Raw genomic sequence first — 26,641 nt, forward strand, 5'->3', positions numbered from 1 at the left:
AAAGATATGCTCGAGCAATTATATTTAGGCGAAACGAATTTCGGTAAATATAAGTTGAAATGGTGTTGTCGTGACAAAACCATAAGTATATAAAATTGAAACTGAAAACTCCTGGGAGGTTGCAGGCAACCCCGAGTTGCAGTTCAATTATAAGTCGCAATCCGTAGTTTAACTAGGATATGCGCCTACCCCTCGGACAATTCAACTGCTTAGTAGAATCATGTCGCGAGGTTAATATACGTTAGTATATTTGTAGGATCTGAACAACGATCTCCTCCTAAATTCTTTCCTTCAAGAAAACAAAATAAGGATTGGAGATCGACCACCTTCGATCTCTATCAAAGAGAGTGAAGGAGAAGTCTTCCTCGAAGGAAAGCTTCAATGGTGAACAGAAATACTAAGACGATAGTTCAAGCCAAACTGGATATTCCCGTCCTGATCTTCTCTAGTCCAGGTTGGTCGCCTACTGTGAGATAGTTTCTTCAGCAGCAGTCTTCTTCCCAATGCTAGAAATTCCAGGAATTCGAGCATAGGCGAGGTTCCCGATTATCGTGTATATCGGGGATTCTCGTCTCGCTCACTTTGGACCGTGGTCTCGCGTAAGTGTTTGGAGATCGTAAAACTCGAACACTGAATGCGTTAGAAATTCCGTAGAATTCTAAGCAGTCTGCGAAACCCCCACCGAATTCGTCAAACGATATCGGCTGGTGGTCCTCTCGATTCCCGTAGAAATCGAGAATGGTGCAGGATTCCTCCTCAACGACGGGGCTTACGTCAGGTAGGACCCGAAGGTCCCCCCGGTAGCGCAGTCCCGAACGTGGATCCTACAGAGAAATCTCTGTAGGATCCCTCCCCTTTCCCTCGTAACCGTAAGGAGAGGGAAGGGATGGAGGAAGGAATGGATACTCGCTCGCCTTCCCAGGAACTAGCAGTTGGAGAAGAGTAGGAACAGCCATCGCCTTGCGGCGATGGCCTCTCAGAGTCTGGTGGAAAACGTATCGTCAGGAGAAAACGTTTTCCCGCGGAGGGTTACGAACTCTCACTGTAGGTAAGGGTCTGCCGCCACTGTGAACGTCGTCTGGGTGGGGCTGATCGACACCTGACAGGAGAGAGCCGATACCGTCCTCCGACTCATTCCAGTCCTCGTCGAGGTCGAAACCTCTCAGGAGGACCGAAGGAGTATTCAAATACGGTGTCGGAAGACACGTAAGAAACGCCCGCTGTCGCAGTAGAGGCAAGTGGAAGTGGAAGTAGCTTGATCGACCGGCCAGAACTGAGAGAGAGAGCCTTCTTGTCCGGAGACGAGAGACTCTGGTTCGAGACAGAATCGGCAAGCTCCGATCTCGGCAGACCCACCGTCGTTTTTGGGTTCCCTCTCGGGAACCCCAAAACGACTCGAGCAGAGACGTGGGCTCTGCTGGTGGGAGCGGCAACCTCCTTCCGCAAGGTCATTATGCTGACGAATCAGCTTAATGACTTCTGCAAATTCCTCTGTATCTCGGGAGTAACCGTTTGTCTTGCGGAGTAGTAGGACCGTCCAGTCCCTCCAACAAGAACAGATCCCGAGATTACTCCTCCTTCAGAAGGAGGAACAGCGGCAGACCCCCCCTGACGGTCGCCTCCAGCTACTTGCGCGTATGTCCTGGTCTGGCGGGTCCTGGAACCGTGCCTGGTCCATACGGCGTCATAGCTGGGGTCACGAGCGGTGGCGCACCTCTCGTGATCGCTCCTCGGTACCTTCGCTCCTCCCGGTATAGCCCGAGGAGGTTTGAAGGTACGGGAGAGGCAGACCATGACGCGCTCCCCCTCGCTCGCTGCAGGACCAGCGTGCGTGGAGGGCTGCTGCTGATCGTCAACCCGCGGTGACGGTCGAGCAGCAGGCCTAGCCTTGCCGCTCGCCTGGGGCGGGCGATTGGCTCGGCATGAGAACGTCGAGACCGATCTCTAGCGTCAGGCGAGCTGCCGCTGGTCACCGTCTCCGCCCGTCCCATCTTTGGGAGCGGCGGACGGGGTGACCATGCTAGGCTCTCTGTCGCGTCGAGACCGGCCAGCGTCCTCTCGGCGCGTCGAGCCGCTCGGTACCAGCCGTGGCTGGTACCGGCGGCCGCGGGGACTCCTTCCTCGCCTCAAACAACCCGTGGCTGGTCAGCGACCGTCACGTCAGCCCGAGCAGCCAGTTGATCGCTGCGAGAGTGTCCACTGGCCTGGCGAGAGTCGTGTGCACGACTCTCGCCAGTCTTCTGCTCCGCGCCGCTGTCTTGACGGCGAGCGAGCTCGGGCGTCAAAACTTTGGCTGGACGGTCTTCTTTGGAAGAGCGTCCACTCGTGCTTCTCGCGAACGAGAAGCGGCCGAGACGGAACCTGGTTTAGCGGCAGAACCGCGAGCACCAGGTGAGGACGCACCAGCCGAGGCTGGTGCACCTCTGGTCCCCGTCGACTTCTTCTTTGCAGAGAAGCGCGGCGGGCCCCGTTCCCGAAGGAACAGGAGGACCAGCAGAAGAGCTCCCCAGCTCGCCTGGGCGAGCCGGGCCCTTAGAAGATCCCGAAGGAGTCTTCTTAGGGGGGGAGGAGGCAACCTTCTTCTTCTTCGGCTGTTTGGCCTTAGAAGTCGAAGGGGAAGGAGAGGCAGCAGACGACGAAGAAGACGATGACGACACCTTCTTCCTCTTCCTCTTCTTCTTCGCCAGGCTCCGCAGGACAGACGTCAGGTCTTCCATCCAGGAGGGAGCCGGGGCAGTTGCCGAAGCAAACAGGGCCCGACTGCAACCTGTCCGGAAAGACCTGAGACTGTGACAGCACCACCAACGCAGGAACAACAGGAACAGGTCCAGGAACAGCAGGAACGGCAGGAACATCTGGAAGTGAAATGAGCAGCCGGCACCTGATCTGAAAGGGAATGAGCGGCTGGACAGACAACAGGTACGGCAGGCACGGCAGGTACCACAGGAGAGCCAGGCGTCCTGTCGGCAGCTACCGTCATCCTCGCACTGGCGGCAGGCAGGTCCAGGGTCCAGGGGGGTACTCTTTGGGCAGCGGAAGTCGGGGTACGGCAATACAAAGAACCAGGTGGCGGTGGCACCCGTCCTCTTTGGCACGGCAGGAATTGGTTCTGGATTGCAGCCGTGGGTGTTACCGACATGACATGTGGTATGTACACCAGGTGCGGTGGCATCTCATATGCCTGGTGTCGAGATTGTGGTGTTGTTGTAGTGGTTACCGTACCATGAGTGACCACTGCCGACCACCGCCAACCGTTGAATCACCCCTGTATGCTCGGCACTCCCTGCAGTCCCAGCGACTCCCACACCTGTCCCAGGTCGTTCTTCGTCTGATGGACACACCTGCGGAAGCAACAGTCGGGTTAGTTAGAAGGGCTTCCTCGCGCTGCGCCTGGGGGGAGAAGAACCCCACCCAGAGCGGACGGAAGACCCCGATACAACTGGACGTCCGGGTAGGGCGGGAGCCCTCCTCCACACTCGACGGATCGAGAGAGAGAGGAGAAGGACTCCGCTACCCCCCCCCCCCCCCCGCAGGGGAAGGCGCGAAACGTGGGGGCTGGCCGGGGGGCAGGAAAGAGGACGAAGTGTCCTTACCAAGGAGTCACTGGACTTTCCGATGACTTCTTGGGCGGACCTAAGTCTCCTCCTGCCCTCTATAGCACCCCACTGCGCCTCGGATCAATGCATACACTTCACAGGGTCTCGTTGCGGGAGCATCTTGCCCCCGACAACGAGTACAAACCTCTTGAGGATCTACATCTACATCCAAGGTCGTCTCCCACGGATGTAGCACCTGCGGTAACATAGATAGATTAGTAAGAGGGGTTCCCTCACGCACGGGGGGAAGACATGCCCCACCCCGAACGCAAGGAAGACCCCAAATACAAAATACAATGAAGAAGCTGAGCGGGGGGCAGGAAGGAAGACGAAGAATCGGATACCAAGGGAGTCGCGGGAGAGCTTTCCGACGACTTCCTGGCAGACCTTCGCTTCCCCCACCCCCGCACAGCAGTGAAAAGTAATATGAAAAATGAAACAGAAATACTGCCCTTGCGATTCACTTCATAGAACTTAAAGGAGAAAAGATCAATTCCCGGGTAAGAACGGAAACTTGATCCAATAATATGATGCTATCATATATATATGAAAATGAAACAGAATACTGCACTTGCGATTTCATTTTCACATAAAAAAATCGTAAGGATCAATTCCCGGGTAAGAACGAAAATTGATCCAAATTAAATTCCATGCAAATAAATAAATGAAAATGAAAAGAATATTGCAATTGCGAATCCACTTTCATTGCATTCTATTATACAAAATTAAAAGGCTCGTGCCGAGCGCAATCACACTCTCGGTAACGAACGCACAGGGCAAAAATATAATGAAAAGAGTACTTACATTTTTCAATTACACACTTTCGCCCAAATACATGACTCGGCGCGAGCGCGCCCGCCCTCGGCACCGAGACATAATTCAAGGGTTCAATTCATGAAAAGAGAGGAAATCGCCGCTCTACGGCGATAACTCTATGTTGGTTCATAATTAAGTAATGAAAATGAAAACAGTGTACTTACAGTTTCATTTTCAAGTCAAACAAACCATTAGTAGAAAACACAATATAAACAAAGCATAAGACGATGAAGCGGGCAGAGAGCGATGACGAACACGTCCTTCACACCGCGGCCGAAAGCAAAAGTGATTTGTTTTACCTCCCAGTCGCGCGCGCGCGACTGTCGGACAAGCAGTTAACTACCGTTCTCCCCTTGTTCGAAGCTTACGACCGTTCCAGCTGCCGCTAGCTACTTCCTATTGTTAAAGGACCGATGGTTTGTATTACGTATCGGAACAAAAGCTAGATTGATTATACAATAAGCTATGTGATAGGCTAGCCTGGGTATAGCTATAGTTTCACATTAATTAGTTACTATTTTTTATATACGTAGTAGACCAAAAACAGTAAATTGAATAAGCTATGAGGTTGTAGACTAATTTGAAGGTTACAAATTACACCTGGTTAATCCCATACCCGTAACAGAGAATTAATTATCACGTTTAGACAATAATCTATACTAGGTGATAACCTAACTAAAATATTTCACATTAGTATGTTACTGTTTTATATAGTAGACCAAATGGGCTATGAGGTAGTATTCTAATTTGAAGGCTAAAAATCATACCTGGTTAATCCCTACCTTTAAAGGTAAATTAATTAGTATTCAGGATTAAACAATAACCTATACTAACTACAAGTTTCACATTAAAAAGTTACTGTGTTATATACAGTAGGCCCCCCTTATTCATGTTCTCCGGATTCGCGGACTTCTCTCTGGACCATATCTACCCATTATTTGCGGGAAATTTGCCTATTCGCGGGGTTTTCCAACGAAAATAATCACTAATTAGAGTATTTTGATGTTATTTTCATGAATAAATACATTTTTATGATACAAAAATTATTTACTGATTTTCAAATATTAATACTGATTAATAATGTACTATTAGTAAGTTTAACAAGATTAAATGATATCACATAATAAAAATAATTCTCTCTCTCTCTCTCTCTCTCTCTCTCTCTCTCTCTCTCTCTCTCTCTCTCTCTCTCTCTCTCTCTCTCTCAGAGATGTATGTTTTTGTATGATAAATAAATGACTTACTATTTTCAAATATTAATATTAATGTAAACAGCAATAATACAATTCATTAAAGAAAATACTATAGTGAATTAATAAGATTTTAGTTTGTAAATTTCTAATTCCAGGTACTAAAGGTGTCAAATATATCAAGTAATGTGACTGGAGGGGGAGGAGCTGTTGTGTTGTTGCCACTAAGTGTTCATGTAATTTCTCTCTCTCTCTCTCTCTCTCTCTCTCTCTCTCTCTCTCTCTCTCTCTCTCTCTCTCTCTCTGAGACGAGAGAATTTTTATAGTACATGTATGTACTATGTTTATTAATACTTTCAAATAATAATAATAATAATAATAATAATAATAATAATAATAATATAACTGTAATTACAAAATTCATATGTGATAGTATTTTAAAGAAATGCAACAATCTATACATTTCACTCTCTTAAATAAGGATAACTCTCTCTCTCTCTTTTGCCACACAAGATATGTATGTCATAGTGGTAACTCTCTCCCTCTGTATTGCTGGAAGCGTTAAAAGTGTATGTACATACATTAACACTTCTGAGAGAACAGAGATAAACACACTCTCTCTCTCTCTCTCTCTCTCTCTCTCTCTCTCTCTCTCTCTCTCTCTCTCTCTCTCTCTCTCATAAAAAAGATTTACATAAATCAACACATTCCGACAAAGAAAATGAATAAGGTGAACATTGTGAATAGTATACTAATTGATACAATAGGAAAAATAATGCCTAAAGCATGCAAACTGTGTAAGGTGTGGTATAGCATAGTTAATCCACAAAACCTGATCAGAAAATGTTCTGCATGCAACATTCCCACACATCCCCATTGTGCTGAAGTCCAGCAAAATACGAGTAAGGATACACAAGTATTTTGCTCAACAAGTCTCTCATGGATAGACAATGTTATTAAATCAAGACTTCGTGTGCAAATAGTAGAGGATGAAGAAGATGAGGAAGAGGAAGAAGAGGAAAATGGAAAAGAAGAAAACAAAACTGAAATGACAGAAATAAATAATGAAAACAAAGAGCAGGACAAGAGTATGGATGCAGAGATACTCATAGATACTACATATGAGGCAATCAAGCAGCATATATACGAAGAAATAAATTACAACATAACACAAAATAAAATCCCGAAGAGACTTTACCCAGAACTGCATACTGATGGGAAAGAGCAAGAAAAAATAGAAAAGAAAGACATAGTCTGCACCCTTTTGAAAAGAGGGAATTGCAGATTCGGTGAAAGATGTTACTACAAACATCCCAAGGTATGTCACAATTGTGAAATCTATGGTAAATGTGCATACCTAGACGGCTATGAGGATGAATGCAGAGATCTACATCCAAAAATATGCTAAAACCTAAAAGAAGGAAAAGGATGTAAGTTCAACAAAAAAATGTAAATATATGCACCCTGTAGCCATGAATCAAAATCAATTAAATAATAAAATCCAAAATAGAAAAGAGACAAATAAAGAAAGGAACAAAGAACATGAGGTGAAGGAAAAAAACAAGCCATTATCGCGCTATGGAGTGTCAGCAAAGAATTTGCAAGCATCAGCTCCAAGATACAGTGCAAGAGACAAGTACTGTATATACGATGCTAGGGGATGGTGCAGATACAGAAAAAATTGCAGATTCATACACAAAATGAATTATGATGAAGGAAGATCAAATATATTGGAAAAGTTGGATTTTTTAATGTCAGAATTTCTGGAAATGAAGAAAAGAACAACATATCAGAACATGAAAGTCATGGGAAAATCCTTATCATTACCCATATTAAATGAAGGAGATAACACGCAAACTATCATAGTGATGAATGCACAAGGTTTAGTTACTAGTAACTCAAAAAGAAAAATAGAGTTCTGGTATATTCCCAAGAGACTGGTAATGATGATCAAATAAAAGGGTTCCAAACTTATAGATCAGATAGAAAAAATAGGAATCAAGGGGGAACCGCAATATATGGGAAAGACATAAAACAAGGAAAAATATAAGAGAAATATAGTAACTCAGAATGTGAACTAATAGCAGTAGAATATGAACCTTAAAAATTAATAAACATAGTAATATATAGACCCCCTAACACTAAAGAGTTTGACACAATAATAGAAAAATTGGATGATATATGTAGAAATCACAAGGACTGGACTATTCTCCTATCCGGAGACTTTAACTTTCCTTTCGTAGATTGGAAAGAACGAATAGGAGATTGTGGTTGTATTTATACATATAAAAAAAGAGAGTAATAGTAATGCAGAAGATAAGAGGCAATTCGAAAAGCTATTAGATATGCTACTAGAATACAACATTCAACAAATAAATCACCTGCCAACAAGAATGAAAAATACTTTAGACCTAGTATTTGTGGACGAGGTGAATTATGTTAAAGAAATAATAGTTTATAATGCAAGTATTTCAGACCATAATGTCATAGAATTAACAGTCCATTCCAAAGCAAGTGAAAACAGAGATAAGCAAGAGATGAAAAAGTGGGAAGGATATGGAAAATACAATTTCTACGGTAAAAATATAAAATGGTCAGAAATAAATGAAGAATTAAACAAAGATTGGGATAACATTTTCGTAAGTGATGATATACAGGTAAATACGGATATATTATATAAAATATTAGAGAAAATAGTGGATAAATATATACCAAAGAAGAAAAATAAACATCAGTCATGCATACCAAGGACAGAACTTGTTCCAGAAAATCGGAAAGTGGAAAAATGGTCTTGCAAAAGAAAAGAATGCATGGAAAGCGATGAGACTAAAAAGTAAGATAGAAAATGCAGAACAAAAGATTATACAATAAAAAAAAAATGAAAAACGGGACTTGGAAGAAAAAACCCTAGTAAATATCAAGCAAAACCCCAAACTATTGTACTCATTATGCAAAAAAGATGAATAAAAGAAGAATAGAAATAGGCCCTCTAAGAATTGAAGGGAGATTAACGAATGAAAAAAAGGAAATATGCAACATATTGGCAGAAAGATATAAGAGAGAATTTACCCCTAGAATTGATAATGAAGATAATGATACAGAAATAAGGGATGAAAATAGTGAATATTTATCAGACAGATATTAATGAAGCCGATATTGTGCAGGCTATTAATGAAATTAAAAATGGAGCTGCAACTGGGCCTGATGGTGTACCTGCTATTTTGTTAAAGAAATTAGTTCATTCTATCGCAAAGCCCCTTGCAATATTATTAAGGCAAAGTGTAGATACAGGCAAGATTTATGACGAGCACAAATTAGCATATATTACCCCTACATTCAAAAGTGGATCAAGACTACAGGCAAGTAATTATAGGTCTGTGAGTTAACATCACATATTATGAAAGTGTATGAAAGGGTAATGAAGAAAAATATTATGAAACATTTAATAAAAAATAATTTGTTTAATATAGGACAACATGGTTTTGTACCTGGAAAAAGTACACAAGAAAATTAGAAAACATAATATAGTGGACAAAGTAGGAAGATGGATAAAAGAATTTTTACACAACAGAAAACAGATAGTTGTTGCAAACAATGAGAAATCGGATGAAACTAAGGTAATATCCGGTGTGCCACAAGGTACGGCGCTAGCTGCATTGCTGTTTGTTATTATGATTGCAGACAGACAGTAATGTTAAGGACTCGGTAGTGAGTAGTTTCGCCGATGACACAAGATTAAGTAGAGAAATTACTTGTGATGAAGATAGGAACATGCTGCAAAGAGACCTCAACAAAGTATATGAATGGGCAGAGCTAATAGGGTGGTATTTAACTGATAAATTTGAATCAATAAATTATGGAGATAGAGAAGGAAAGCTGCATATAGGGGACCTAATAACGAGACAATCACAAATATGGAAGCAGTTAAAGACCTTGGTGTGATGTTGAATAGGAACATGTTATGCAATGATCAAATAGCAACTCTATTGGCAAAATGTAAAGCAAAAATGAGAATGTTGTTACGGCACTTCGAAACAAGAAAAGCTGAACACATGATTATGCTTTATAAAACGTATGTGCGTAGTCCACTTGAATATTGCAATATGATATGGTACCCACACTATCAAAAGGATATTGCACAAATAGAGAGCGTACAAAGGTCCTTTACAGCTAGAATAGAAGAAGTTAAGGATCTTGACTACTGGGAAAGACTACAATTTTTTAAATTATATAGTTTAGAAAGGAGAAGAGAATGCTACATGATAATTCAGGCATGGAAACAGATAGAAGGAATTGCCGAAAACATCATGGAGCTAAAAATATCAGAAAGAGCAAGCAGAGGTAGATTAATAGGGCCCAAAACTATACCAGGAAAAATAAGATAAGCACACAGGACATTAATCCACTACGCGCCAGGATCGACAATACAGCGTCTATTCAATGCGTTGCCAGCTCATCTGAGGAATATATCAGGAGTGAGCGTAGATGTGTTTAAGAATAAGCTCGACAAATGTCTAAGCTGCATCCCAGAACATCAAAGATTGGAAGGTGCAAAATATACTAGAAGATGCATTAGCAACTCTCTGGTAGACATTAGAGGTGCCTCACACTGAGGGACCTGGGGCAACCCGAACAAGATGTAAGGTCTGTAAGCTCTCTCTCTCTCTCTCTCTCTCTCTCTCTCTCTTCTCTCTCTCTCTTTTACTGAGATGAAAGAATTTTTATGGTACTAGTATGTAATATGTTTATATAGACTATACTACTAAGCTAAGAAAGAACAATTTAGGAAACATCCTATTGCTGGTTTACCAAGTGGTAGTTTATCCCAAATAGCATAGGACTGGATATTAACAGAATCCTAGGCTTGATTAAATAACAGTTTTTATGCCTAGGGGCTGATATTGGTACGGTAGCCTACTTGCAAGACTACATAATATGTAGTGGAGCTCTTACGCTGCCTATATCTTTAAAAGTGTAAAAACCCAGAACAGGATGTAGCTTAACCAAATTAAGTAGGAACCCCCATTCTAATGGAATATTCTACCAGTAGCCTAGAAAACAGCATGGTTTATATGCTTAAAAGTTTTAATAAAGCCTATAATAGGCAGTGACCTAGAATAGGTTGAGCAGGAACCCTCTAGGAAATCCTCTATTCCTAGTTTAATGTACATTATTCTAGAAGCATTAACCTAAAGCCATATAAAACAGTGGCTTAGGCTAACTAAACAAATTAGTTTATAGAAGATTAGTCTGAATGGTATGACAACTCAAAATTTTATGAAGCCTGGGCAAAAGGACTAATACAGCCATATACGCCTGCAAAAACTAACTTAAAACCTCATAAACTTCTAAAGAATTTATTACGAAAATGGGAGCCTTATAAGGCACTACAGAGGTGTCCCTCATTAATCATTGAATACTGACTAGCTTCGCATAGCAACTTACGCTAAATCACTACAGGGCTGCCATTATGCAGGACCCTCAGTTCAAGTGTTCTGTATGAAAATGCTAAGTTCACCTTTTACCAGTGGGTCTGGCCCATACCACCTGCTATGAGTATAGGCTTGCAAAAAACAAGGAAATTTGCTTGGTCGATAGATATGTAAAAAAACTTGTAGTATGCTACTGGGAGCAAGTCTTAAGGATGAAACTGCTTAGATTGAGCTGTCCCAGGAAGTCCTAGAGTTCAGTAGGGGTAAGGAAAGAAGAGATTATATCTTTCCAGCAAGACTTCAGCAGCAGATATATAACCTTTTCTTAGAACAAGATTTATGTTTGGGTCAAAACCTAGTAACATTAAACTTTTGTATTTAGAACTGACCCTTAGTGGTTTTCAGTCGGCATTCCAACACTAGACCTTATATGGGTAGCATTTGCATCCTCTCTCACTTTTGGGTTGCAGGATGCAGTACTTCTACACTTGGGAGTGTACTTGAACTTAAATTCCTTTTTGGAATCATGCATCATTTCCCTTATATATTGCCATTCTGGGGCATGGACATCTTTGATGTTATTCATAATTTCATTATGGAATTTATCAAATGCCGCAAACTGTGTACCTTTTGGGGAAGCTTGCACATTTTGACTGAGCTTCAACAGCTAAACTGTAACTGCCAGTTAACAAAGGGGCAGAAGGCCTGGGTAAGTTACAGTACCCCTCCGAAAATATAATAATTTCAGTTGGAGTCCGACTAACATTACTATTTTTTCGGAGGGGTACTGCAACTTACCTAGGCCTTCTGCTCCTTTGTTGACAGGCAGTTACAGTTCAGCTATTGAAGCTCAGTCAAAATGTGCAAGTTTCCCCAAAATGGGTATATAGTTTGCAGGATTTGATCAATTCCATAAGGAAATTATGAATAACATCAAAGATGTCCTTGCCACAGAACTGCAATATATATAAGGGGTATGATGCATGATTCCAAAAAGAAATTTAGGTTAGTCAAGTACACTCAAAGTGTAAAGTGTTGCATCGTGCAACCCAAAAGTAAGGAAGGATGCAAATGCTGCCCATATAAGGTCTAGTGTTGGAATTCCAACAGAAATCACTAAAGGGTCAGTTCCAAATACAAAAGTTTAAATCAAAACATGACAGGGGCTCCAATACTCATTCACGATGATACTAATAATCCTTGGTTAGACCCCAGTGTGCATTTTCTCTCACTATAGTAATATCTAATTAATGAGAGAAAAACTATGGTCAAAGCTGTGCATGTGAAAGACCAGAAACCATTTTCTTACCTGTTTCTTTAACATTAAAAGCTATAGAAGACACCTTTTCCCAGGAATTAAGTTGCTCATCAAGTAGCCTCATGCTTTTGTCCCTCATTTTCAAAATTATTAACCTTGTAAAGACATATTTTCATAATTTTGTAGTGATGAAAATACCAGAGACAATGGCAGAATTAAAACCATATGACAAGGCCATCCCAGTTTTGGAAAATTCCACCAAGGAATGGGCAATGCTACAACTCCCTTCAAAAGGGGAAAAAAGCTCCCTTTATACATAGCTACGCAGAAATTTAGGACCCCTATGAGAAGAATCTCAAAGGCAACATCCTCAGCAGAATTTCATACTAGGATCCACCTCTTTAGTATTATAACCCTTATCACCTTGCTTGAAGTTGCCATCAAAAGGCAAACTTCGGAGTGGAGGGTCCACTCTGTTGGAAGGACCTGGTTCTTCCTGCTCAGTCGGTCCGCTCTTACGTTCTTTACTCCTTGTACGAATCTTGTAAGGAGGGTGATGCTTCGTTCCTCCGCCCAGATCAAAAGAGCTCTTGCCAACTCGTAGAGGGAGAAAGAGTGAGTCCCTCCCTGCTTTCGTGGTGTTGTCCGAGTTTACTTGGACTACCACGCCTCTGACCTCTGATTCGAAGGACTTTAGGGCTAGATGTATAGCCAGAAGCTCCTTCGCGTTGATGTGCCAGGACACCTGTTCCCCTGTCCAGGTGCCTGAAACTTCTTTTGTTCCCAGTGTTGCTCCCCATCCTGTCTCCGAGGCGTCGGAGAACAACACTAGACCCGGGCTCCGAATTGAAAGGGACAATCCTTTGTTCCTCTTGAGAGGAGCTAACCACCAAGTCAAGTGGGTCTTGATCTCTGGGCGAATTGGAAAATAGTCCGACAGTTCTCCTGTCTTCCGATCCCACATCCTCTGCAGGTAGAACTGCAGGGGTCTGAGGTTGAGCCTCCCCAGGGAAAAGAACTGCTCCAGCGAGGAAAGGGTACCCAGAGGGCTGAGCCATTCCCTCGCTGAGCTCCGTTCTTTCCCTAAGAAGGTTGAGACTTTTTCCAAGCCTCCAACAATTCTTTCTTGCGACGGAAAAACTCGAAAACCCCGAGAATCCATCTGAATCCCCAGATAGACAAGGTTCTGGCTGGGGATCATCTGTGACTTCTCGAGGTTCACAAGAAGTCCGAGCAATCGTACCAGGTCTAAGGTCGTTGTCAGGTCCTCCAAACACTGATGTTCCGATTTGGCTCTGATGAGCCAGTCGTCCAAGTAAAGTGATATGCTCACCCCGTTCAGATGTAGCCAACGTGCTACGTTCCTCATAAGGCCCGTGAAAACTTGAGGGGCCGTAGACAGGCCGAAGCACAAAGCCCTGAACTGAAAGATCCTGCCCTGGATCATGAACCGAAGATATTTCCTTGACGCAGGATGCAGGGGGACGTGAAAATACGCGTCTTGCAGGTCCACTGAGACCATCCAATCTCCAGGACGCAGAGCCGCAAGAACCGAGGCGGTTGTTTCCATAGAGAATTTTTTCTTCTCTACGAAACGGTTCAGTGCGCTCACGTCTAGTACAGGTCTCCAACCCCCCCAGGCTTTCAGGACAAGGAACAGGCGATTGTAGAAGCCTTGGGAGTGGGGATCCTGTACTAATTCGATGGCCTCCTTTTCCAACATCTGGTCTACAAGATGCAGGAGAGTTCTTCTCAGGGCAGGGTCTTTGTACTTCGCAGACAGTTCCCTTAGGGTAGAAGTCAAGGGAGGTCTGTCTCTGAAGGGGATGAGATATCCCTTCCTTACGATAGAGAGGGACCAGGTGTCTGCCTCTCTCACAGCCCATGCTTCTGCAAACTTCCGAAGCCTGGCACCTACTGGTGTTTGGAGGACTGACGCGTCACTTAGTCTTCTTAATCGGTCTGAAGGATGACCTTCCTCTCTTCTCAGGTCCTTTCCTTCTAGAGGAGGATCGAGAAGAGGAACCTCCTCGAAAGGGCGGCTGTGGATTACGGGACTCCTTCTTCACTACAGGAACAGCCGGTCTCGTCGTCTTCGCGGATTGAACCAGAAGATCCTGAGTCGCCTTCTCAGTGAGTGAGTGAGAAATGTCTCTCACTAACTGAGAAGGGAAAAGCTGGTTCGACAGAGGGGCGTAAAGCAGGGACGACCTCTGAACCGTAGAGACAGCTTTTGTAAGAAAAGAGCTGAAAACAACCCTCTTCCTGAGGATCCCTGCTCCAAAAAGGGAGGCCACTTCACCAGATCCGTCTTGTACAGCCTTGTCATGCATGCTAAAATGCTATGCAGGACTTCGGGGCTCAGGAAGTCCGGGTCTTGAGTCTTCTTGGCCAACGCCCCAAGGGACCAGTCCAGAAAGTTAAAAACTTCCAGCACATGGAATAATCCCTTGAGGAGATGGTCCATCTCAGACATTCCCCATGTGGTTCTGGCTGTAGACAGGGCGTGTCTCCTCGCTGAGTCCACAAGCGTGGAGAAATCTGCCTCCGCCGACGCAGGGAGAGCCAGTCCCCTGGCTTCCCCTGTCTCATACCAAATGCCTCTCCTCCCAGAAAGCCTGGAGGGGGGGGCAGGCAAAGACAGTCTTTCCAGCTTCCTCCTTGGAGCAGAACCAAGTTCCAACAGACTGTAGAGCTTTCTTCATGGAAATGGCAGGGCACATCTTCAGGAAGGAGGAGGACTTAGAGGTCTTCGTACTCGAAAACAAAGAACGAGGAGACGGAGGGGCGGCAGGACTGAGTGAGTCTCCAAACTCTTGCAGCAACAGAGCCGCTAAGGTTTTGTAGTCAGAGACCGGCTCCCCCCCGGAGATTCTTCGTCCGAAATCTCCTCAAGCTCCTGTCTCGTTCTGATGGGAGAAGAGCGATCAACCGAAGGAGAACGCCTACATTGAGAGGAGCTGCCTGTTACAGCAGTCCTCTGTCCAATTGGAGAAGGGTTTCTCGCAATATCAGAACCATCCTGACAAAGGCGACGGTCGCCTGTCTCGTAAGGCGATGCGGGAGATCCTGGCGCCTCGCGCCTAGCTGGCGCCACGCGCTTAGATGCATGCTCGAGTCTGTCAGGAGACTCGCGCCTGCTCGGGGATTGACGCCTGGTTGGCGCCTCACGCCTGGCTGGCTTCGCTCTTTGAAGAAGGCGTCTCGCGCCTGGAGCGTGGCTGGCGCCTGTCCGAGGATCCTGAATTCACTGACAGGAGCCTGACAGGAGACCGGAGAATGTCAGAAGGTTCTCTTGTAGCTGGCGCCTCGCGCCTCGGATGAGGAGTAGAGGAGAGGCGCTTGTAGCATGGAACGTCCAGGGGACGAGATGATCTTTTAATAGGAAGAAAAGAGTCCTTCCTCTGAGGAGGGTCCTTCGTGAGTACTCCCAACAAAGACGACATTTGCTCCTGCATATTTAGGAGAATTCTAGTAGTCGAATCTTCCTTCTCCTTATCAGAAGGAGGGGAAGGAGGTCTGGAGGACTCTGAGCCAAAAGCAGGCGAAACCAGGGCTCTCTTAGCTCTCTTCCTATCCTTAGGCGAATCTTCTGGAAAGCGTTCAGGGCTCGAGTCCAATGTGGGAGCTTTCCAACTCCTCTTCAGAGGACGCGATAGATCGTCCGAACTCCACCCTCGTCTGTGAGATGAAGAATCGGACGAGGAGAAGCACTCTTTGAGAATGCCTTTGCAATGGCGATCCTTGGCAGTCTGGGACGCCACAGATCCTGCCGAAGGGACGCCTGATCGGTGGGGATTCTCCATAACCTCCGTAAGGCTTTCGACATTCCTTCTCCTCTGGGCCTGAGAGCTTGGAAGAGGCCTAGGCCTGGGAGCGTTGCAGAGCCGATCAGACGCCCCCCTCTACTGCACTGGGTACACTAAAATCACTTTCCACTGCACTTTGCTTACCTTCGAGAGCTAGCATTTTAAGCTACATCCTTTTGAGGGCAGCCTTCAAATCTGCAATTTCCATGGATAAATTTATAGTTTCTGTGAAGGGAGAAGGTGCCGAGACTGTATGGGAGGAAGCAACAACTACTTGAGGATTAGGTGCTACTACATTAGCTGGCTCGTTAGAGCGAGATCTACTCAAGCTTCTGGAGGAAGCTTTTCTAGCCATATCCTTTTCTAACTTCCTTAAGTAGGAAGTTAGAGTCATCCATTCTTCCTCACTCATGTTCACACTTTCATTGCACGTATTAGATACAGAACATTCATTCCCCCTACACCGCTTGCATACAGTGTGAGGATCTACCGAAGCCTTCGGTAGTCTCACGCTACAACCCTCATTCACACTTACTCTAATTGCATAGTTAGAGTCAGATATCCTGAGAAAAATCCGAAGCAAAATCCCAAAAAACAGTCCACAAACGCGTATGCCAAACCAAAGATCCAATACGTCACCAAATAAGACAGTCCAAAAGATCAACGGCGATGAAAAACGAAAGTCAAGTCAGGAGGAACCAACAACAATGTTGCCGGAACCGGCGACAGAGAAAATCTGATTAGAAAATGGGAATGGTTCCTATTCCAGCCACCCAGCGGCAGGGCGGTAGATCACCTGACCTACCTGTAGCGTGTGCCTCGAAATTCGAATTTCTGTCGGGGACGACGGAGTCTACAGCTAAGTATATATCTGACAGGGAAGTTGAATGTACAAAAACCTATTTTCAATGGTTGCTGTTGAGTCTTCAAAACCCTCCCACTTGCCTGACAAAAAGACATGGGATTTGGGAATGGGATCATCCTGCATTGACCAACAGAAAGGAATGGCTTCATGGTCCATGTTTGGTAGTATGTAAACAGTATGAGAGCTCATTTGCGCATAGCCACTTCTTCTTGTGGGGTTTGACATAGGTCGACTGGGTTTTAGCCTTTGCTGAGGATAAGAGAAAGTACCCTCTTATCCTGAGTCCATTTGAGGGCCTTAAAACCACAAAGGCACATGAGCTACTTTTTTAAAAATTGAGAAAAATGCCCTTTAAGTTTATCAATAATAACTCCACTTCTAAGAAACATATCGATTTCAACCAAGTACCGTATGAAAGCCCTGTCCTTCAAAATTTTTTTACCCAAAAATAAATAATAGCACATAGTAATAATCTTAATAATCATATTATCAATAATAATAGTAATGATGATGATAATAATAATAATGAAAATAGATGGAGAAGGTGAAGAGGCACAGTGTATTGAATATAATAGTGAAAATATTGTTACTAGAGAGAATACTGCACACTTACCAATACAACAATCACGGCCAGACACGTTTTGTTTTGGAAAGACTGCCTGGGACTCTTACAGGAGGTTTGTATGGCATGCAATGATTCGTCGCTGAGGCACGCTTCTCATGGGGAAATTTTACAGTCCCACTGGCTCACTCCCTCAGCCAGCACATGAGCCTCTGTGATTTATAAGCACCGTGCCACTTTTCTCGAGTGACAACTCGGGACATGTGAGTTCGTCATTTCCAATGTTTGTAGGACAGTAATTTTGACCATAGAGACAGCGGATACCAGTGTTGCAAACGTCATAGCCAGAGAGAGGGAGAATTGGTGATTCTGCCAATATGTATAACACTGTTTTGGTGGCAGTGGTGCTTGAGCCCCTGTGGTTTTAAGGCCCTCATTTATACTCTCATCATGTTATATTTATCATTATGGCAAAATACCCAGCCACAAGACCGGCTAAAAGAGAATTCTTTGACATTAGTCTGGTCACCATGGATGGTCACCATGGAGCTCTGGATAGACCATGGAAAGGGTAACTCCTTGAGGACTCAACAGTGACTACCAAAAGTAGGTGTTTTCCTAAATCAAAACCTGTTAATTGTACGCTGTATGTATTATGCACTTTAATACAAAGTATACGTCTACACTCTCACATGGAGTTACCAAACTGAAAGTATACGTCTACACTCTCACATGGAGTTACCAAACTGTAAGTTATTTTCACAGTTGCTGTACACACTTAGTTATTGCTGATCAGTATGCTTGCTCATTCACTTGTCCATAAATGTTACACTACACCTCTTACTAGCTAATTAACATGTCCTGTGTTTCTGAAGTAAATTGGACTTTTGGAAATTTTAATAATTCATTACCTGAAATTCAGTTAATTAAAATCTCAAATAAAATTACACTTATATAAAACTATAAGGTTACTGGTTAAAGTTCAGCAAATGTCTGTACAATGTATACAATAATCCAACATACTTCTGAAACTCATATAGTTGATTATATGCCAAGAGAAAAAATTACTTATGGTAGCAAAATATACTATCACAAGGAAAATCATGTTCCCTAATATTTCATTACACAATATGTACTTACCCAACCATCAAAAATCCTTGGTACAAAGCAACACTTGAAAAATAGAATATAGAAGAAAATATTGCTTGTATGGTAGAAATGATTAAACCACGATGCATAACAAACTGTGACAGGGATGCTGACCGCTTGTAAGAGTCCCGCCCATGAACAAGGCAAAGTCTGGCAATATGCTGAAACTGTTCTATACTAAAGTCAGCTGCCAATGAAGCCTGTTTTCCTTCCTGAAATTTGGAAACAGTGTGAACATTAAATTGCTTTTATTAGTCCAAATTATCCAGGCAATGTGAAAACTTTCAAAATTAATTGAGTGAGTAGATTTGAATTAAGAAACATTAACATTAACATGAAAAAGTTTTGTCATTTATATTGATGATAAAAGTTTTAAAAAGCAGGAGAATTAGCAAATAACTTAGATAAACATAGGTACATTTTTTTGTTACGCACAGCTAAACGACCAGATAAACATAGGTATATTATTCTTACACATAGCTAAACAGGTCATGAAAGTAAAACTCTACTAATAAGCTTTGAACTTACTTTTCCAACAATTCCAATTCCTGCATCTGCAGCTTGGATCATAGAAACATCATTTCCACCATCACCTACAGCTGCTGTTCTTTTTCCTGTATGCCGCTGAATGAGGCGAACAACAGCAGCTTTCTGTTTAAAAATCAACAAGATTATTTAACACAGTATCATGGAGACCAATGCACATTAAAAACACATGAGAATACATCACAGAATAATAGTCTACATGATAAAGACAAATATTCATAAGTGTCTTGAGAATTCATCTTACAAAATTGTAACTTACTTGTGTTGGAGAACATCTGCACACAACAACAGCTGGACACTGAACAGCAAGATCCATCAGTTCGTGCTCATAATACTGAAGACATGTTTCAAGGGCATCTCCCTGTATTAAAGCATACTATTTTAAAATAAATAAAAAAAAATGCATCACTAATGTTCACATAACTCATTTCTACAGACCAAAACTATTTTAAGATCCAAACCTATTGCATAACATGTGAACCAATTGGTTTTGCTCAAAAGTTTTTAATTGCATTTTCCATCATTAATTCTGAAAAAAATTTAAATATGCCAATATGAAAACAAACACTTTGAAAATAACAATACAAACCTGAGGTCCTTTAACAATAGGAATGGTACTTAGCGGCAGCTGAACCGGTCGTAAGCTTCGAACAAGGGAGTTCGGTAGTTAACTGCTTGTCCCGCAATTGGTGGTCAGCTCGACTGCGAGGAGAGGAGTCACTTTGCTTTAGGCCCAGGAAAATGCAGAGTGAGGGGTGGCATGAGGTGGGACTATATGTAAAGGACCTCAGTTTGTATAGTTAGGAAAAATACAATTTTCGACAAACTGTTATTTGTTCCGGTACGTATACAAACCCTCGGTCCTTTAACAATAGGAAGATTCACTTATTGGTGGGTGGAATCTGAGTCTTATGAACAGACTGGTGTTCATCCTACCTTAGTTCCCTCCCTGGTCGTAAGAGCAAAGGGAGGGATCCTAGCCTCTGTCCAGCTGATCGGGGTGTGCACCGCAGGATCAGTGGTCAGACTTCTGGACCAAATTTACAAGAGGGAGGCAAGCGTACCTCTTATAAATAGCAACAAATGCAAGAACTAGTTCCTACTTCAAGAGCCATGATGAAGTCATGGGTTTGTCTCTTTTTTGCTTCCACTCCCCCCCCTTGTTGGGGAGTGGTGGATAAAAACTCCTATACCTAATGAAAGGGATAGGATGGAGCTCGGTTGTGTAGCTTACCTGCATCGGCCTCCCATCCAGCGTAGTGACGACTGCGGCCCTCTGCCTACAGGTAGAGGAGGAAGAACGAAGGAGGAAGAGAAGCCAGTCACACTCTTTCACTCGCCCATTCATGCAGTCACACAAGGATGCGATGCTGTTCTGTCCGCTCGGGTGCTGGGTAGACTACACAACTTGTTGAGCAGCCAACACGGGTCCCAAGGAAAAAGTGTCCAAGGACCTGCGGGTAATATCCCGAAGGTAGAAGGAAGTAAAGGTGGTCTGGTTGGCCCAAACCCCTGCCTTCAGAACCTGCGCCAGGGAGAAGTTCTTGTGGAACGCAAGGGTTGGACCAATACCTCTGACTTCGTGGACTCTCAGACGAAGAGTACGGGTGTTGTCACTACCATCCGCTTTGTACGTCCTCCTGATCACCTCACGTAGCCAGAAAGAAAGTGTTCTTGGAAACTTCTTTCTTGGTAACCCCGACGCTAACGAAGAAGCGTTGACACTCAGGCCTGAGGTGTCGAGTTCTCTTCAGATAGCGCCCTCACAGGACAAAGCAGCATCTCATCCGCATCATCATCAGTAAAGCCCTTCAAGGAGGGGATCGTGAAAGACTCGAACCGGTCGTCAGGGACCGAAGGATTCTGAGTCTTCACTACGAAGTTCGGGACGAAATCGAGCGTCACAGATCCCTATCCTCTGGAATGCTTGACGTTGTAGGAAAGACCATGAAGTTCCCCTACTCTCTTCGCCGATGCCAGGGCCAGCAAGAAGAGGGTCTTGAGGGTCAGATCCCTGTATGACGACTCTCAGAGTGGCTTGAAGGGACTGCGAGTCAAACTCCTATGGACGAGAGTCACGTCCCACCCCAGGGGCCTGAGTTCCCTGGGTGGGCAAGACCTCTCGAAGCTCTTCATCAGGAGGGAGATCTCAAAGGAAGAAGAGATGTCCACATCGTAGTTTAAGGACTAATGCCAGGGCGGCTCTGTATCCTTTAACTGCAGACAGAGAGGAGCTTCTCTCAGCGAAGAAAAACGAGGAAATCCGCTACCTGCTGAACAGTGGCTCTGAGAGGAGAGAGACCCCGTCCACGACACCAACCACAGAAGACGGCCCACTTCCCCCGGTATACAGCTGCAGAGGACTGTCTGAGGTATCCAGCCATCTCTTGCTGCGCTGCGAGAAAAGCCTCTCGCTCGCAAGAGATGGTGGACAACAGCCAGCTGTGAAGACACAGGTACTCAACCGACCGGTGGTACTGCTCTACGTGTGGCTGGCACAGGAGGTTGTGCCAGGGGGGAATCTCCCTCGGTGCTTTGGCGAGCAGAGCCAGCAGGTCCAGGTACCAAACAGCTTGAGGCCATTTAGGGGCGACCAGGATCATCCGGAGATTCGAGGTGATCAGCGCCCTGCTGATCACCTTGCGAATCAGACAGAACAGGGAAAAGGCGTAAACGAAGAGGTTGTCCCACGGGTGTTGAAGAGAGTCCTCTGCAGCTGCCCATGGGTTCGGCACAACTGAGTAGAAAACCTGGAGTTTTCTGTTGAGCCGGGTGGCGAACAGGTTTACAACCGGACACCCCCACAGGTTGAAGAGCCTTTCCGCCACGTCTGGGTGAAGGGACCACTCGGTTCCTATCACCTGATCCCGACGGCTGAGCTTGTCTGCTACTACAATCCTCTTGCCTGGAATGTAGCGGGCTGACAGCTCTACTGAGTGTGCCACGGCCCACTTGTGCACCTGCAACGTCAACTGGTGCAGCGGAAGGGACACTAGGCCCCCCTGCTTGTTGACGTACGCCACTACCATGGTGTAGTCGCTCATCAACACCACTGAGTGTCCCACCAGACGATCCCGGAACTCTTGGAGAGCGAAGAACGCTGCCTTGAGCTCCAGGACATTGATGGGAAGGTGCTTGTCGTGATGATCCCACAAACCCGCAGCCAGCAACTCCTCCAGGTGTGCGCCCCATCACTCGGTCGATGCGTCTGAGGACAGCAACATCTCCGGGGGGAGAGTGCGAAGAAGCACTCCTCTTACGAGGTTCCCGTCGTCCAGCCACCAGGCTAGGTCCTGCCTCACCTCCTCCGTGAGGGACATGGGGAAGAAGGGAGGGTCCCTTGCCTGTGACCAACACTTCTTTAGTCTCCACTGAAGAGACCGCAGGTGAAGACGCCCGTGAGGGACTAGCTTCTCGAGATACGACAAGTGACCGATCACAACCTGCCACGGCTGAGCTGTCCTGTCGAGACAGGAACTGTCTTGCTGCCTCCCTGAACCTGCTGATCCGCGAATCTGCGGGGAAGACTCGCCCTGCTACCGTATCAATCAGCATGCCCAGGTACTTCATCCTCTGCTTGGGCTCAAGATCCGACTTCTCGTAATTCAGTAAGATCCCCAGATTGTGGCAGAATTCGAGGAGTCGGTCCCTGTCCTGTAGTAACTGCGAGCGGGAGCTCGCCAGGACTAGCCAATCGTCGAGATACCTCAGAAGACCTATCCCTACCGAGTGGGCCCAAGACGACACCAGCGTGAACACTCGTGTGAACACCTGTGGGGCGGGTGAGAGACCGAAACAAAGTGCCCTGAATTGGTACACTGTCCCGTCGAGGATGAAGCAGAGGTACATACTGGAGGATTGATGGATGGGTATCTGGAAATACACGTCCTTCAGATCCACAGAAAGCATGAAGTCATTCTCCCTGATGGAATCGAGCACTGATCGTGCCGTTTCCATCATGAACCGAGTCTGCCAAACGAATCGGTTCAAGGGAAAGAGATCTATCACCGGGCGCCAGCTCCCCGAGGACTTCTCCACCAGGAAAAGTGGACTGTAGAAGCCCGGCGACTGATCCCATACGATCTCCACAGCATGTTTGCTCAGCATGGCTTCTACTTCCTGCCGAAGCACTACGTCCTTGGTCGAACCAGGGTAGTAAATATCCCTCCCGAAGAACGTTCACTATCCAGGTCTCTCCTCCATAGCCCTGCCATGTTGCCCAATGGATCGCCAGACAACCCCCCCTTCTGGCAGCAGGTGAGGGAGAACGCCGTCCCTGCTTCTTCCCAGATCCTCCTCGAGAGAAGGACTGGGAGGATGGCTGGTTACAATCGTTCCTTACCAAAGAAGTTGAAGGCAGAGTCTTTCCTCTGGGCTTCGACGAAGCAATCATCTTAGCTGCAGAGGAAGCGCTAGCTAAACTCTTAGGCTTAGCCACAGTCGCTTGAGGTTGCCCAGCCACCTTCGAGACTGCCTGGTGGACCAGACGGTCACTGTCATCAGCGCGCCGTTGTTCCACTGCAGCATCCACCATCTCTCTGGGGAAGAGAGAGGAGGAACTCCTCACCAGTCCGTTGCGAAGATTCAATGCCGCCTCTCGCCCAGCCGCCCTGGTCACTCGGGTGAGGACAGCGTCCCTACGCCGAAGAACCAGGTTGGCCCACAGGTTAGCCATCTGGTGGGCCAGGTAGGAGATGGCCCTACCTCCAGACTGGCACAGTCTCACAAAAGCCGGGTCCCCTTCAAGGAGTGATGTTCCCCAAGGAGGCCGCGGTTTTCGACACTGTGAGGGACCACAGGTCGAGCCAGGAGACTGCTTGGAATGCTGCCATAGCAGTAGATTCCAAGGCAAGTGCCTCCTGCTGCGAGAACCAGAGGTTCTCCGACAGGAGCTGCTGCAGGGACACCCCTGGAGTTAGCCTAACCAGCTCCGGGTTAACCTGTTTGGGCGGCAGAGGATCTTCTGAAGGCACGTAGAATCTCCTCTGTCATGGTAGAGGTGGGGGAAGGAGCTTGGATGACCTACCGGACTGAAGCGAACCCTCCTGTCCGAAGACAAGAGCGTCCACCTGGCACAGTACACTGTCAGCCAAGGCTGATCGCGGCAGACCCACCGTCGTCCAGGGTTCCTTTTTGGGACCCCAGAATGACTCCATACCTGATGTGGGCTCGGACGGTGGGAGCAGTGATCCTTCCCCGAGTTCGAAGTGCCGACGAATCAGCACAATAACCTCTGAAAACGACCTCTGGATCTCGGGAGTGACTGCATCCTGTGGAGACGGGCCGTCAAGCCCATCCAGTGAGAATGCCTCCCAAGAACCTCCTCCTTCCACAGGAGGAACCACCACAGACCCCTCATGGTCTCCTCCTGCCACTTGCGCATAGGATCTGGTCGATCCGAGGACCGTGCCAGGTTCGTAGGGCGTCAAGGGGGGATTGCGAGGGGTGCGCCCCTCGTGATCACTCCTAATCGCCTCGCTCTTCCCGGTGTAACCCGAGGGAAGTTGAAGGGATAGGAGAGGCAGACCTGACGCTCCCCCCGCACCCACCGGCAGAACCAGTGTGCTGAGGGGGCTGCAGGCAATCGCCAACCCGCGGTGGCGATCGAGCTGCAGGCCTAGTCGAGCGGCTGGACTGAGAACAGCGGTGACGGTCCCGAGCGTCAGAAGAGCTGCTGTTGGTCCCCCTCTCCACCAGGTCCCGGTGAGAGTGGCGGTCAGGGGACCGGCAAAGTCCGCTGTCGCGGTGGGAGCGAGGCCTGTCCTCACAGCGCGCCACATCGCTTGGACCAGCCGAGGCTGGTTCAGGCGACCGAAGGGACTGCTTCCTTGCCTCGGCCCATGGACAGTCTGGGACTGTCGCATCAACCCTGGGTACCTGCGGCTCGCTGCGAGAGCAATCGCTGGCCTGGCGGGAGTCACCTGGATGACTCCCACCAGTCTTCTGCTCCGTGCCTGGATCCTGGCGCCGAGCGGACTCGGTTGCCTGGGTCTTGGCTGTATGGTCACCGGTGGGCGACCGTACACTTGGTACCTCTCGCAAGCAAGAGGCCGAGACGGTACCTAGCACCGAGGCAGAGCCTCTGGCGCCAGGCAAGAAGGTACTGGTGTTAGCTGGTGCTCCTCTGGTCCCCGTCTTCTTCTTCCTTACGGAAGGAGAGACGGGCCCCGTTCCCGAAGGATCAGGAGGACCAGCGGAAGCCCCAACCTTCCCACCGAAGTGGGAAGGACCCTTAGAAGTCTCAGAGCAAGCCTTCTTGGGGGGGGGAGGGAGGTGACCTTCTTCTTCTTAGGCTGTGGGGCCTTAGAAGTCGATGGGGAAGCGGCGGCAGATGACGACGATGAAGACGACGACGACGACGACGACGACGACGACACCTTCCTTCTCTTCTTCTTCTTCGTCAGCTTCTTCAGGACCACCGTCAGGTGTTCCATCCAGGACGGAGCCGGGGCAGTTACTGAAGCAACAGGGCCCGACAGCACCTGTCCAGAAGGACCTGGGGTGGGAGCAGCAACACCACGAGCAGGAACTGGTACTGGTACTGGAACGGGAGCATGGACAGGAACAGGAGGCGGGGCAGAAACCAGCAGCATCCTATGCACAGGTGGCAGGTCCAGCGGAGAGCTCTTAGGACAACGGAAGTCAGGGGCTGAGGCAAGAGCGGCAAAACCAGGTGGCGGCGTCACAGCGGGCATCCTCACCTCCGTCAGCGGCATCTGCACAGCGGCTGTTGGGGTCACCGTGGCTACGTGCTGTGTGTACACCAGGTGCGGTGGCGCAGCGTAGCCAGGCGTGGATACCGTAGTTGTAGTGGTGGTGGTCGAGCCGTGGGTGACCGGCGTGGACCCCCTCGCCAGGTGACTCAGCAGCCCCTGAATCGTCGGTGTCCCCTGGAGCCCCATCGAATACCAGGCCCGGCCGAGATCGTCACCCGTGGCAAGCAAACCTGAAGAAGGGAACAGAGTCAAGTTAGTAAGGGGGGGGGTTTACCCCTCACTGGGGGGGTGACAGATCCCACCCCGAGCAAACGGAAGACCCCGAATACAGATGAATGTCGAGGTACCTCGCCCCCCCTCTACACTCGACTGATCGAGCGAAGAGAGGGAACAAGATATCTTCCCCGAAGGGGAAAGACCTATACGAGGGAGCTGAGATGGAGGGAGAAAAGAGGAAGACGTGTCTGTGAAAAGGGAAGCAACCGGAGAATCCTCCAACAACTCCCTGGCCGGCTTACGTGGCTTCTTCCTCCCCCTATAGCGCTCCCCCTGCTCCTCCAACCAAGAAAACACATACATCATATGACTCGGTGTGAGAGCAATCTCGCCCTCTACACAGAGTACAATACTCATGAGGATCGACCTCAACAGAGAACCGAAAGGCCCCACACTTACGGCCCTCCACACCAGGGCACAATCTGC

General features: G+C 46.7%; 1 protein-coding gene across 1 annotated transcript in view; it reads right to left on the minus strand.

The window, feature by feature from the left end:
• LOC135215743 (probable phospholipid-transporting ATPase IIB) overlaps positions 1–26,641 on the minus strand; it is a gene marked incomplete at its 5' end in the record, with an annotated part of 221,213 nt that overhangs the window by 10,582 nt on the left and 183,990 nt on the right. The window contains 3 exons of the mRNA XM_064250698.1: positions 18,669–18,889; positions 19,206–19,328; positions 19,483–19,584. Of these exons, the coding sequence (XP_064106768.1) occupies positions 18,669–18,889; positions 19,206–19,328; positions 19,483–19,584 (446 nt within the window). The remainder of the gene's footprint in view (positions 1–18,668; positions 18,890–19,205; positions 19,329–19,482; positions 19,585–26,641) is intronic.

This window comes from Macrobrachium nipponense, chromosome 5, assembly GCF_015104395.2.
Source record: "Macrobrachium nipponense isolate FS-2020 chromosome 5, ASM1510439v2, whole genome shotgun sequence".
NCBI classification, from domain to species: domain Eukaryota; kingdom Metazoa; phylum Arthropoda; class Malacostraca; order Decapoda; family Palaemonidae; genus Macrobrachium; species Macrobrachium nipponense.